The 14,277-nt window shown below is 43.2% G+C and overlaps 1 protein-coding gene across 2 annotated transcripts in view; it reads right to left on the bottom strand.

Moving 5' to 3' along the window:
- Window positions 1–13,764, bottom strand: part of slc24a4b (solute carrier family 24 member 4b) — a 37,960-nt gene extending 24,196 nt beyond the window's left edge. For both annotated transcript variants that reach the window (XM_061746951.1, XM_061746952.1), the window contains exons 1-2: window positions 12,958–13,764; window positions 5,717–5,824 (exon numbers count right to left, since the gene is read on the bottom strand). In XM_061746951.1, the coding sequence (XP_061602935.1) occupies window positions 5,717–5,824; window positions 12,958–13,126 (277 nt within the window). In that variant the 5' untranslated portion in view covers window positions 13,127–13,764. The remainder of the gene's footprint in view (window positions 1–5,716; window positions 5,825–12,957) is intronic.
- Window positions 13,765–14,277: the final 513 nt, after the last annotated feature.

The raw sequence follows: 14,277 nt of genomic DNA, 5'->3' as shown, positions 1-14,277 counted from the left end.
GATTATAATCTAGATACGACTGTTGCATAATGGCACAGTGTGTTGCTTTGTTGTCACACAGAAGATGTCGGGGAGTACTGTGCACAGACCTCAGCCACCACTCCTGTTGTGGTCCGAGAAAGTATCTTTAGAGGTAGTCATGACAATCACATACACACCAAGCAGTAGGGGGGGAAACTTAATGCTATTAAATATTCCACAAAAACCTAACATGAGCAAGGCGTTTTGGCACAGTGCCTGGTACCAGTTCCATCACAGTCCGTGCTCCCACCCCAAAACACCAGCCAGATCATCAAGTGAACACAACTGCAATAAATTAAACCACACACACACACTTTTCCTCTGGGCCATTATTAGCCCATTAGATAATTAGCTTCCTCCAGCAGACATCAGTGAACGGCATGATCAGAATGTGGCTGACTAATATTTTTGTAAACATGAGCTGGCTTATTGGATGATCTCTGGGTCGCACCAACAATAAGTTATGAAGAGGTCAAAGCCTTTGTTAGACAAAGTCCCTACTTTCCATATACTAAAACCATCACATGCAGAAGCACCAACTCACATGGTCGCATAAGCACCTTAAGAGATCCAACTTCAGCTATGAGCACACTCAAACCCATTACACTTAACTTTAAGCACAAATTCCCATCAGACTTTGTTAGATTGAGTGTAGACGAGCTGTTGGTGAATCAGAAGCTCCTGGGTAGATGAAGCAAACATCTGTATTGGAGAAATGCATGAACATGGCTCTGCAACCGCCTTGTCTCCTGAAGTCTGGAGAAATGTCTTTGTTTTAATAAAATGAGCAAAATGAAAATGTATGAGACGGAGAGGAAAAAAAAAAAAAGGCAGCACTCGAATGTGTAAAGAGGTCAGGCATATTTCATCTGCTCAGCACTGGAAAGCGTTTTGTGCAGGTGCTTGTGCTCTGTATTGTTCCATCGTCGGCGTGCAAGTGAGGTCAGTTGCCATTATGCACTCCAGCATAATCCAGGCCTGTGTAATTCCCTTTATAAAAAAAAACAAAAAAAAACAAACACACACCACACTCCTTCTGGTGTTTCCCTGCAGTTGATGAACATGCATTCCAATACAGGCTGATGCATAAAACACCAAATTTACAGTGTAGGTAAAACATCCAAAAAAAGAAACATTGCAGAGAGATTCCACAATACACCTCCTGCCAAAAAAGCAGATCACTGTTGCATCTTCAAAACTAAAAGAAACAAAATCTCTAAACCTTGTCATTCACCTCTATCATTCCTGCTACACCCTGCCTTTCAAGTGGGCGTTTAAAGTATGGTTTTAGCAGCACTTGAATGCAGATTATTCCTCCATCAGTGCCACACTTTTCAGCAGAGGGAGGGTGATGCACATGAAAAATTCAGTATTCTTTGTCTACCAAGTAAGCCCTTATTCCTTTCTTAGCCAACAACCATCTGATCAAGTTTGTGCTGCCTGGAAGAAGTTGTGGAAAAAAACATTTAAATGAAACCTTTAGTCTTGCTCTAGATTTAATACACCTCTTATTTGGGTGAGAAATAGGAGTGCATTTGTTTGGTTCGTCATGGGATTGCTGAGAGGAAATTCTGCATCTCACAAGATAGTGTGGCATAAAGTTCCCATGTGATGTTTTCAGGATTGTTTCAGCCACTTAACCACTGACATCCCAAAGGTTTCCTGAGGAAATGAGATGTATGCAACATTCTCCAAAAACTATTTCTTTACAACTCTTCACGGTAGCTGGATTTAGGGTAGTGGGCCTTTTGAAACTGATGTTTTACACTACGCACTCCTGGCAGCGTAATGGAAGATGGAATAATATAAAGATGGATATTCTACTCCCATCTGGGCCTGTGACGTCACATTGCAGACAGTTGGATGCAGGCAGACCCACATGAAGTGAGTCACTTCAGACACCCAAATACAGTCAAGAACTTTAATATGTCCCTTTTTAAGTGTCATTTAGTTCTTGTAAATACGGTAAGTGTCGTCATGCCTCAAAGAATCACATCAATGTCAAACCCCTTGGTCACCTCCCCTTACTTGTCGGCTCAGTGCTCAGTCCCCCCCGCACACAGCACTGACCATAAACAAATCCAAATACATTTCCTTTGGTACAAAGTAGTGCAACCCTACCAGGTAAAAGACAAGGGGTGCAGTCAAATACCACATTTAGAAAATTTCTAACAGCAAGGTGAGCAGGATGGACCCAAAAGACCACAGAGATGAAACCGCTGACTTCTGTGTAACTTTTTTTTACAGTTCAGATGACTAGGACTGGAAATGTATTCTAGTGGGTTAGTGTTTGTTGCCATTAATTCTATACAGGCATGATAATGAGTTCTGGCAAGATCTCCATATTAAAAATACAAATGACTTACAGTGCAAAAGTAACTATTAGAGGAAAAAAAAAAAAACTTTATTATAGCTCTACTCATTTCTATTGATTAGGAGTCCAATCAATACTTAGAATACTAGATTTGCATAAGTTATTGCATAACGTAATGACAAAGCTTTGGTCAAGACAAACACCTAACTGCCTTTAACTAGTTTAGAGGGCACACTGAGCTGCAAAAGAATATAAATCCCACTTCCCTCTGAGGTCCTGGAGTTCACAAGTCACATGCAGATCATGGTGCACTTCTGCACGACAAGACAGAGCAGCTTGGCTAAGCACACCACTGATGGGAAATGTTTCTTGGGAGTTAAAAGTTGAGCATTTTTTAAACACTGTTTCCACATTTACTATAATATATACATGTGCAGTTCTGGCAAACAAAATAAGCAGTCCACAGGGCCAGGAGGTCTCGTATGTCTGCAACTATGGGCTGGATTATTCACAAAACACAAGAAGTCATATGATCAGCTCACACTGACCAAGCAGTGTAATAGGATGGAGGAGGCGAATGAGAAATCTGTGGAATGTCGAGTCCAGTCTGGTGCTAAAGACACGAAGAAAAAAAAAAAAAAGTGTCCATAAGTGGCAGTGGAAAAATAAATGTTTGGCTTGTTTACACAAAAAAAACAGCAAGTAGTACTGCTGATGATGATTTCACTGGTCCTTGAGGGAATCGGGCTGTTGTGTCCAGTAATGAAGTAATAAACATTACAGAGTCAATTCACCTGTTCACAGCGTTGGTCAAATGCACAAATCCAACTGTTAAGAAACATCATACAAGCGCCGTCACTCAGGTCTTAAATCCATCTTGGAAGGAGAAGGTTCTTCAGCCGGCGAGAGCAGAAGGATGCAAAAGAGACACTGTGTGTACATCCTTTTTATACAAAACGTGAGGAATAACATGGCTCAACTGGCAGCTTTTTCCAAATAAGTAATGCACATAAGGTTCATGAATCAGTCAATGTTTGAGAACAAAACTAGTCAGTGTGAAGCTATTTGAATGACATGGAAATCAACATGAAACCAAGACATCTGTAACTTCCTCCTGAGGCACTTTCCAAAAAAATTAAAAAAAAATAAAAAATAAAACATCCTGGCTTTTAAAGTGAGGCGATGGCAGGATTAAAAAAAAAAAAAAAACTACTCAGTCAACTTATATGACTAGTGGGAAGAACAAAAATAAAACCCACTCATTTCAGAGAATGTGTTACAATTAATAGGTTAAGAGCAGCATCAACTAACAACTTCATACATTTCTTTAAAACAAGTTTGATAGTTTAAATTGTTGCCAATGGTCACAATCAGTGCCTTGAGAAATTAAATTTGCAACCAGAGTTAAATATCAGAAAGAGGGACCAAAACAATGCATTAGTATTGGAAATGTAGTTTAATGATAATTACTGATGTCGTTAAGCACCTGTGGCTGGTGGAGGCGCAGCTACTCCATAAACTGTTGTATTTCCAGGTACAAACTAGCATGAAATCTATTGTAATACAAATCTGTTCTCAGTTGATAGTGCATCAATTACAAATTTAATAGAATAAAAGCCATGCAGGAATTGAGAAATTTGAGTTAAAAAAAGCCGAACATTTAAAAATATACATTTCACTCTGCAAATGCATCTCAGGAGAAATTCCAGTGAAAACATTCAAAGATAGGCAATTAATTGTAACTGCTGAAAGTGTTTTAAGTCAGTCACTAATTTGTACCCCAGAGTTTGTTTGTTTGTTTACTTTTTTTTTTTTTTTTTTTTTTTAAACTGTCCACCAGCACTTTCTCACTTTAGTCACATCAAATATTGAATCAGGTCTGCATGGTTTAAAGGGAACCCTGCATATTAAGACATGTAGTCCCTAATTAGCCACAATTGTTCTCTTATACTAAAATATGTTGTTAGAAACACATAAAATAATCTAATTGCTTTAAAAATCTACAATGTTTATTACATATTTTGACCTGCGGGAGGCGCCATGTTTTACCTGCGCAATGTATTCTGGGGGCGATGACGTACGACGGTGGCTCTGGGAAGATAAGCCCCATTAGTTTAACTGGGACAGGTATCTAAAACATAGTTGAGCAGCATCTCCCGGCCGTGGAGGCTGACGAGGGAGCCCATAAGACGTCTCGGTTCAGGCAAACTGGATCAAAGTTCTGTGATGCACGGGAGATCTGCAAAAATGATCAATGTTGTGCGCATCTTACCAGTGCATTAGGCTCCTGCGTAGACGGCGTAGCTTACGGCGTAGACGGCGTAGGCCACGCCGTAGCCTGCGTAGGCTACGCCGTAGGCTGCGTAGCCGGGGCTCTACAGCCCGCAGCGCTCCGCCACCCGCTCTCCGCTCTCCGCTCTCGCTGTCGCCGCCGGGATGGAGACGCCGGTGGGCAATATGCACGTTTGAGTGGGCATAGCCCCCCCCTCTCCCCCCTAAAACCGGCCTCGGTGCTGGGTGATGACTCACCAGAGGCTGAGGGGACTGGCCCGGGACTTTGACGAAACGGGAGGCGCAGACTTCGCTTCAAATAGGCAAGAACATCTTTATTTAATTTAATGACGCCAGATCTGGCTGGGGTTTTTATTGTAGCATCGGTTATCTGCTAGTTGAAACGTGTGGTCTGTTAGTCTATCTGAGTTTTATGGTGTTTTTATAGTTCATGCTGTATGGGGCTGCACTTTTTTTTAATTTTATTTTACTTTTTTGTAGGTGCGCCGTCACCTTAATGTTCAGCTGTGTTTTCATCTGTGTTTCTGGTGCGCCGTCACCTGTTTAGCTGTGTTTTCATCTGTTTCTGGGTGTCAGAACAGTGGACGGGGGTTAGCAGGTGCCACCGTGTGACGTACTACCCAGAATGTAAAAAACAATGGCGACCTACATGTTAAATTATATTTTCAAATTTTATAAAAACGAAGACATCAACAAGGTTTTTTATATCACATTGTTATAATTGATACCAACATTTATCTTTTAAGACCTACATGTCTTAATATGCAGGGTTCCCTTTAAAGACTCTCTGCATTTAATCTTGACTGATGGCGTAATGGGCAGAAAATTACAAGTTACATGCAGTTTCTTTTATTATCACCAGAAAACTGTGTAGCTCTGTCTACCCGATTAGAAATGGGTCGGACTAGTCTTACAATAAACACTTGCTTCTTCAAATATCTGCACTCAAAACACTCATCTATTTGCTGCCAACTTTGACATTTTCTCCTAGATGGTGTAATTTAAAAAAATAAAACCCACACAATACCCATTTTTTCCCCTGAGTACGAGAAATATGCAAAATACACCATTGTTTAAAAATAAAGTTACCTGGCGCTGAGCAGTTCTTTGGCTCCGTCTCATTTTCCTGCAGTGAAGCCATGAGCCGCCTACCCCAGTGCTGAAGGTCTGGGTGTCCCTCCACCATCATCCCATGCCCTGAAACAGAACATAAATGGCTTTTATCATTAAACCGTGACAAATACAGCATGCACGTTTCCATCCAAGCCTCCAGTGTGTTGGAGGTTAATGCTCCTGCAACCATCCTCTAAGGCTTTTCCCCTTTTGTTGCAGCGAAACCTCGAAACTCCATTTTGCACTCAAAACTAACATGGCTGCCGTTGCAGAGCATTTTTTATGACCCCCTCCAAGCACCCATGATCACACTCATTAATCCAAACAAGGTTGTTTTTTTTTTTTTTTAAATCCCTTAAAAGTTCACATTTATGTAGATGTGACATTTCCATCCAGCGGCAACATCAAAATGCAGCTGTTCCATTATGTTTTGGGGGTGGGAATTTCATTTTTTTATTAAACTGCTCTTAAGCTTCTGTAATGAGGGCAGAAAAAAAAAAAGTCTGCAATCCATTATGAAAAAAAAAAAACATGCATACAGACACTCTGGGCAGCACTTCAAAGGCACGGCTAGTCGAGGAGCAGAGTGCTGAGACTTAAATGCTGTATGCATAGTCATGCGTGCATCCCTAGTGGACACCCTGAGGATGGACAGACCGTTTTATTCATAATCACCTCGTTGGTCAATAGCTTCCCACCATCCAAGAGAGATTATGCAATAAAGCAAAGTTAAAAGACTTTCTAGCCAGGCGTCGACTCACATGACGCTTGTAAAAGTTCTTCTTGAACATGTGAACGGCTCCTTGTGACCAGTCTACAACCCCTGGCAATTATGGAGAGAAAGGGAAGAAAACAAAAAAAAAAAAAAAAAACAACACCTATAGACTGATGAACTGAACTTAGTTAACCTGCTAAATAAAGCAACCCTGAATGTCTGAGACAACAGTCTGCTGCTCAAGGTTACAAGTTTGCCTTTTTGTTCCAAAGCCCACATGTGGCAAGTGTATAAGAATGAGGATTACGTTAGATTTTCGGGTCACTTCGGTCAAAATGAAACTTCATTGTTAAGAAGCTGTAAAAAGTAACTGTTATGAGCACCTGAACTGTCATGAAAGTGAATCCATGCACATTAAGTCCTCGTTGAAGGAAAGCCTTGCTACGACTGTGCCAAAAAAAAAAAAAACGACGTTTTAAAGACCCTCTGTTGAACGGAGACTTGCAGAACCAGCAGAGTCAACCCACGTTTCAACCCCTACAACCTCGGCTAACAAGCTTCACTTATGACACAAAACTAAGAGTTCTGGTTTAAGTTCAAAGTTAAATTATCATAGATGGGTAAAAGCAAATTGACAATCGATATGATTGTTTTGATGAAGCTAGAAAAGTAAATAAAAAAAACTCAGATGCACGTTGGGGTATAATGGCATACGTTTTTATTTCCTTGTGCTTGCAGATTAGTATTGCCAAAACTTTGCTAGGATGATCCTCCATTTATGGCTCTTAAAACGCCAGATTTAAGTGTAATATGGGTGAAAAGCACAAGGAATGCAACTGTATCCATCACAGGCGGAATAACCGAGTCTCAGGCAATGACTGCATTAGTTCCTTTTTAAATGTGAGGTTTTTCCATCCATGCTACTCGGGAAAGGTAGCCTCATATTGAAACTTTTAATGGAGTGTGGACCCTATTTCAGTTTGTAAATGCAGCCTTGATGCTGTAAAGTGGACAGACAAAAAACTTAAACCATTTTCAAGCCTCACAGTTGCAGATTCACTTTGATTTATACTTCTAGATCCCTTCTGGTTCTTTCATTTACAGAGCCTATGCTCATTACTGAAACAAATGTAAACGGAGCATTACTGTACATGATAGCAGTTATCAGGCTAAAGTCTGCATTCAGATGTAGCCTTAAAGTAGAGAATCCGAGGGGATACTATGGAACATGTGCAGGAAGCTACTTCAATGGACAATCCTTTTTCTAAACAGTTTGATTAGCAAGAAGTCATTCAATATCATCTTCAAAAAGAATGAGATGTCACTGCCACCCAAACAGTACATACAGCAACTTTAACATTGACTTGGATGCATTTCTGATGGCCCACAAACTGTGCGTCCAATATCTGGCTCAGGTTTTAATCTCCAAGAACGTACATTTGAAGAAACTTTAGTCTGCAGCTCATTTGCCTTCAAGTGGTCGGCCGACAGGGTAGAGTTTGTTCAGAGCTTTGATTAACACAGCTCCCTAGCAAAACACCAAGTAGTGATGAGATGTTGGAAATCGCGACCCCTTGGAGGGGAGGAGGAAAGAGGGGGAAGAAAAAAAAACCCAAGTGTTGAGTCATGCTATGGGGGAACAGATCAATTTCACTCTTAAGAATGAAAGGGCCCAGTTTGTGAATCCCAGAGTATTTGAGTTCAGTCTTGACTTCGATACAGTACAGTCATACTTGCCTCAAACGGTGCTGTCAGCACATCAAAATAAAATTGTCATTAAATGGCTTTCAATCCACGATAGTCCAACAGCCTGAAGATCAGCAGGCACTGGATAAACGCATTACACACTAGACGACCTCAGCTGCTTCCCACAACTCTCCAATCCCAGAGCCCGAACCCTCCAGTCATAGCTTCAACCTGCTCCCACTAACCAGCTCAGTTTCACTCTCCCGCCTCTGGCCTCCCTCTACATTGTAAGCACTGCTAAAATTAAATTCTGCCCAATTTGATATCCAGACATCATTGGAACCAGCTTTAAAGCCACAGACATGTGGACGGCATGCGGCAAGACAGGCAATCATGCATACAGGAACATTTTAATTTGGAAAAATTGCCCATTTAAAATGCAACTTGTACTGGGAAACTGCATGCTAAATTGCTTAATGATTCCTAGATGACCGAAAGAATGTGTCTGAGCTGTTGGGCATGCGTTCTGGTAGCACGCATTTGAAGATGTGATTGTGCATTTCAACTGGCTCAGAGTGAACTATTTAAACTCAATAAGTAGGTTACTTTGTCTAGGAAATTGTGATGTGCACATTTGCAATTCCTTCTCATCCTTAACCATTTAAAATTACAATAGGCCCATTAATGAAAGCAGTGATTAGTTTTGAGAGCTACAATTAAACATTTTAATTTTATTCTTCTCATTTGCAGTGGACAATAAGTGCATCTTGAATGGTTGAAAACATCTAATAGGTTTGGAGAGAACAAAACAAAAAACCTGCAGATCAGCATTTTAATTTAACCACCATTTGAGTCTAGAAGAAATACAAGTTCACACTGCCAATAAACCCAGCTGCTTTAGGTGGATATCCACAGTCTGTGGAAAGTTATAAAAGATGTACTGTATGATTAAGATCAACATATGCCAGGCATCTTTTCATGAAGTCCCTCCTCAGTCATACTGAGGCGAGATCACGCCAAGTGGCGTCATGCAGCTGGTAGATTCAGGTTTTCCTGCTCCTGCTGTCGGAGTCTTCTCATGTATTCATGCACAGCGAGTCTCAAATCCCTCAGAAGAGAGTGGGGGATTCTTGAACTAAAGGAATGGAAGAATGCAAGCTAAAAGCTATTCATAATTTAAAAGACTCACAACCGAGAGTAGCAGATTTAGGACCTTATAAAAATCACTTGCCCTAAATTTTTGTACTTTGAGAGCGAGTGACCATCTGCTGCACAAGTCATGTTAATAACTGCCCTTTTAAGTGTCCAAATGTTAAGTTGATTGACAGCAAATGATTAAGTTAGGTCTTCTTAAACCAAAGACTGAGCTAGAGGATATTGTGGTCCAAGAACCTGTTCACAAATCTTTGGACTTCAGTCACTTTTAAAATGAGTTGTCCTTGTTAATTAAAAGGTTGAAAGAACTTTAGTCATCCTGAAATAGCGAGTAAAGTACGTTACACACCATCCATCCAGAACCACAGGAGATGCCCTTAAAGAAGGTTCAAGGGTTTCCTTTGGCATAATCTTTATCTTACTGGATGGATAGTAACTGTACATGTAGCTATTTTGAATACATTTAAAGAGTTTTAAAGTCAGACCAAGTTCATAGGCTTTCTGAAACATAGCAAGTTCACCAGCAACACATTTCCCTCTTTTAAAAAATAAAAATACACTTAAGGGCTCCAAAAATGATAGATGCTGACAAACTTGCATTATATCTGATAGCCTTATAAAAACACTAACAATGTTCCCATTGTATCCCTTGTACATTGATCCAGATCATGTCTAAACCCAATAAAAATCTTTACCACCCTCACACCAGTTATTTTTAATACATATCCACTAGTTTCTGGCATATTATCGTCAATTTTATTGCTAGGCTAAATACAGTACATGGTTCAAGGCAAACCAGATCAACTACACAGTTCTTAAGCCACTAGAAAAGTTTAAGAACTTAGCGCAGACAAAAAAGAGGAAAGTTATGATGGGGTGGGGGTTGGAGAGCAGCCTTTCCTCACACGACTGTACTGAGCAGCTCAGATGAGCAATAATAGCCCTGCAATATCCTCCAGCTCTAAGCAGCCCAGGAGGGAGATGGACCAAGGACAATCATCCATCAATCTTTCCTTGCTGGGCTCTAGCTCACCTAATGTTTGTGGGAGGGAGGGAAAAAAAGAAAAAAAAACCTGCTGCAGCAACCCGTCAGAGCTCAGTACTGCCCTGCTTCTCAAGACACCTGTTCCTGACTCCCGTCCCGTGTGTAGCTCCGTCACACTTTCACAGCTCGATCAGCATGCATGCCTGCACCCAGGGCCCCACCCCACTTCATAGGAGATGTAACCCAGAGGTAGTACATCCCTTCACATCCATCTGGACCGGTCAGCTACAGAATAGGGTGGCGAGAACTGTTTTAATGTAACAAGACAAGTGCTTTTGATGATGGTTGAAACATGAGCTTGGCACAGCTGCTCAGACTTATTCACCCATTTGGGAATCATTGCCCAGAAGGAATATCCTTGTAACCCACCCCTTTTTTCAAGCATGTCACCTTGAAGTGCCCCCCAAAAAAGCTGAAATTCCTGAAAACACCTTGTTATGCAACATTGTGAAATCAGGCAAACTTAGAACAAAAAGGAGGCAAGGCTTCAGTGACCAAGAGGGGCTTTATTTAGGCTCCTGCTTTTTGAGATAAGAGATTTGTCACTGTATATCATTCCTGAAAATCTTTTAAGCCTCTTGTTGCTGTTAATGTAATTAATAAAACCAGCCCCCACCACACACAACAAAAAAAAAAAAGTTATTAGAGAGCAGCAGTGGCTTAGTTTTTTGGGGGGGTGTACAGTACATCCGTTTTCAGCTCCGGAGCTCCTGAATGGCTACAAATGGGCAGATTTACAGACAGGGTCCACGATTTAAGCTTTGATTTGGAAGCACTTTTTAAAAAAAAAAACCTTGTCCTGCCTTTTTTTTTGGGGGGGGGGGGGGGGGGGGGGGGGGCATAATTCAGCATCCCTTGGTGCTAAAAATGTTAAAGGGGACCCATTATGAAAAACATGTTTTTTCTTGCTTTAACATATATAAAGTGGTCTCCCCTCAGCCTGCCAACTCAGAGAAGGAGGAAAGCAACCAAATGCTGCAGTGTCTGTACAGCCGCCCGGATGAGCCGTCCAGTGTGATGTGGCTTCTACGAGACGTTCAGATTCTGCTCCCGTCGTTACGTAACCAAAATGCAATTTACATAGGTTGGCCTCCGATGCGTGAAACCACGCCCACAACTAACTCTGGCCGGAACAACAACAACAACAACTCCGCCGGCCGGAGCTGCCGCCATTTTTTCGTAGCGGTGTCTCGCGTCATTCAGGCAGCCAATCAGCACAGTGTCTCATAATAGCTCCGCCCACTCACAATCCCGCATAGATAATGAGGTTAGAGAATGGGAAGATAAAGACATGACTCAGAGGCTGAATTTCTAGTTTCTTTAGCAAAAACGCTTGTTTTTAAGACATTCAAGGCCTGTTTAAAATAGGTATTAGATGCCATAATAGGTCCCCTTTAAGTTTTCTCTCGGCTCTGAGCAGGGTCATTCCCATCTGCATATGAACAGAACTGTCCTGGTGTCTAGTTAACCTTTGAGCCCATGCTGTCAGATATTCTTCACCAGCAGAAATGTCAAGGCTAGGCGCTGTGTTACATAACTGTGGGTGAGGCTGCGTGTCAGCGTTTACACGACTCCGCCGTAAGTGCTCGGACTCGTGCGCACGGGAGGGCACGTTGTTTGGATTGTGCTAGTGTGTGTGTGTGTGTGTGTGTGTGTGTGTGTGTGTGTGTGTGCGCCCGAGCGCGCGTGATTAACCATGGGGATGCTCAGCGAATCGCCTACAAGTCGCAGGAGCATCTCTTCCTCCTCCTCCTCGGTGTCTCTCCTCCGAATGATCATCGGGCGTTTGAGTGTGATCAACATCCATCGATCGGCCCAAAGATGCGATCGTGAACCGACGCGTACCATGATTTGAGCGCGTTTGTGTCCATGCAGGGCCAGATGCGGTGATGCCAGCCATGACTTCTAGGCTGTTATGGACTGGCATATTTCGCCTGGTCAGAAATATATATATATATTAAACCAAAAAAAAAAAAAAAAGAGGCAGAATCTGAAAAACGAAAGGCAAATTCACCGTATCCTCGATCGATTCTAACCCGGTGTTTGTGTGCGCAATGAACATGCGGTGTAAATACGGTCATCACGAGAGAAGAGCGATTTAAAAAAAAAAAAAAAAAAAGCCACGGCGCGCACACTGCGGCATACACGCTGTACTCCACAGTGAGGTTTTAAGGCTGGTTTATGGTTCCGCGTTACACCGACGCAGAGGCTATGGCGTACGGTGCGCGTCGCCGCGGTACCCTACGCCGTAGGCTCTGCGTCGATTTAACGCGGAACCATAATTCAGGCTTTAGAAACGCTGTGACCCGACAGTATGTGTCGCTGACTTTGTGTAGTACAACATATTTGGGCCCAGAAAAGCAAAACGACACAGCCCCCTGGAGATGATCCAAACCACCGAGTCCGAGCCGCATGAACACGCTGCACAAGGAGCTGGACCTGCACACGCCGGCGGTTTGTGCAGGTTTTCATCATTTGCCCTTGACGTGGGAAGCCTGTGATGGATGTGATGATGGATGTGATGCCCCTCGGGGTGCATGGTCGCGCTGCAGAGGTGTGCTCCGTCCTCAGACCCCCCACACCACCACCACCACCAGCACCAGCACCTGCACTCACCTGTCTTGTTCATCAGCAGCGACATGCTCCACGCCACGAAGAGGACACTGCAGATGAAGCACACCTGAACGAACAGCATCTCCCTCCTCTTGCGAACTTTAAACATCTTGGCCAGGATGGTCTTCTTGGACGGGCTCACGGCGTCGTCCTGCTCCATGCTGGACTGCATGCTCACTTTCCTCCTCCGTCCTTGAGAGAAACCTCAACAAACCCCTGCTCGCCTCTTCACGCGGATCCACGCGGGGACGCGCTCCTCATCCCCAGCCGTCCGATGATCAGATGTAGAGTAGTGAAGCGGACACTTTTTATTTCTTTCTTTCCTTCCTCCGCCGAGGGGATGCCGATCAGCAGCAGTGGAGAGAAAAAAAAGAAAAGGGCAATGACACCGCGGTCAAACTCCGATTTGGGGGTGTCCCAAAAAAAAAAAAAAAAAATCAATTCCGCGATGCCCCAGAATCAGAGCCTGCAAGAAGAAGACGAATACCGGGCGGAATCTCATTGCAACATGCACCCCCAGTCCTGTTGAGAGATAAACCCGACTGCTCACTCCGTCCCCGCTATATAGTTTCTGTTTAGCATAAGATGCGTCAGTTTTCCAGTCACGCACGCCGGAGCGCTCAGCTGCGCCGCGCCGCAATCAGACGCACCTGCGCCCGTTTTCAGTGAAAGCAAATCTGCGCTCATCGAGGGTTAATTGCGAGATTGGTGGCAGCCGCGGTGCCGTCGGCCTTTCTCTGTCGGGCGCCTCCCCCGTGCACGCCAACCCCTCCTCAGTGCACGATGCGCTGCGCCCTTCAGCCTCCCTGTCAATGAGACCGGGCTCCTTTAACTCCGCAAACAGCCTGTGGAGAGATCTTCATCCCCTCAAGCCTGATTTATGGTTCCGCGTTAAATCGACGGCGTAGCCTACGGCGTAGGGTAGGCGCCGCGTACCGTACGCTGTAGGCTCTGCGTTGGTGTAACGTGGAACCATAAATCAGCCTTCATCCGTCTCTGCGTCGGTCACTCCGCACACGACAGTCCCGCGATCTTTGAGGGTTAATAAATAAGCGGGTTGTTTCTTACGTCGAGGCAACCCCCTTTGATGTTACTCACGATTATAAAAAAAAACACAAAAAAACAAAACCTATCCCTCAACTGCTCCGTTATGAAACCAAATCCAATATCATTCGGGGTCCTGAGCACATCCCTTTTATTATCTGACCTACCTGCCATCCCCATATTGATACCAAGCTAATCAAGCTGAATAATCAAGGTTATAGACAGTACTGGAGTTGTAAAACAAAATCAGGGGGGATGGTGGATTTTATCATATGAGGA

Source organism: Cololabis saira, chromosome 18 (assembly GCF_033807715.1).
Source record: "Cololabis saira isolate AMF1-May2022 chromosome 18, fColSai1.1, whole genome shotgun sequence".
In the NCBI taxonomy this organism is placed as follows: Eukaryota; Metazoa; Chordata; class Actinopteri; order Beloniformes; family Belonidae; genus Cololabis; species Cololabis saira.
This window is presented reverse-complemented; position numbering and strand designations above follow the sequence as displayed.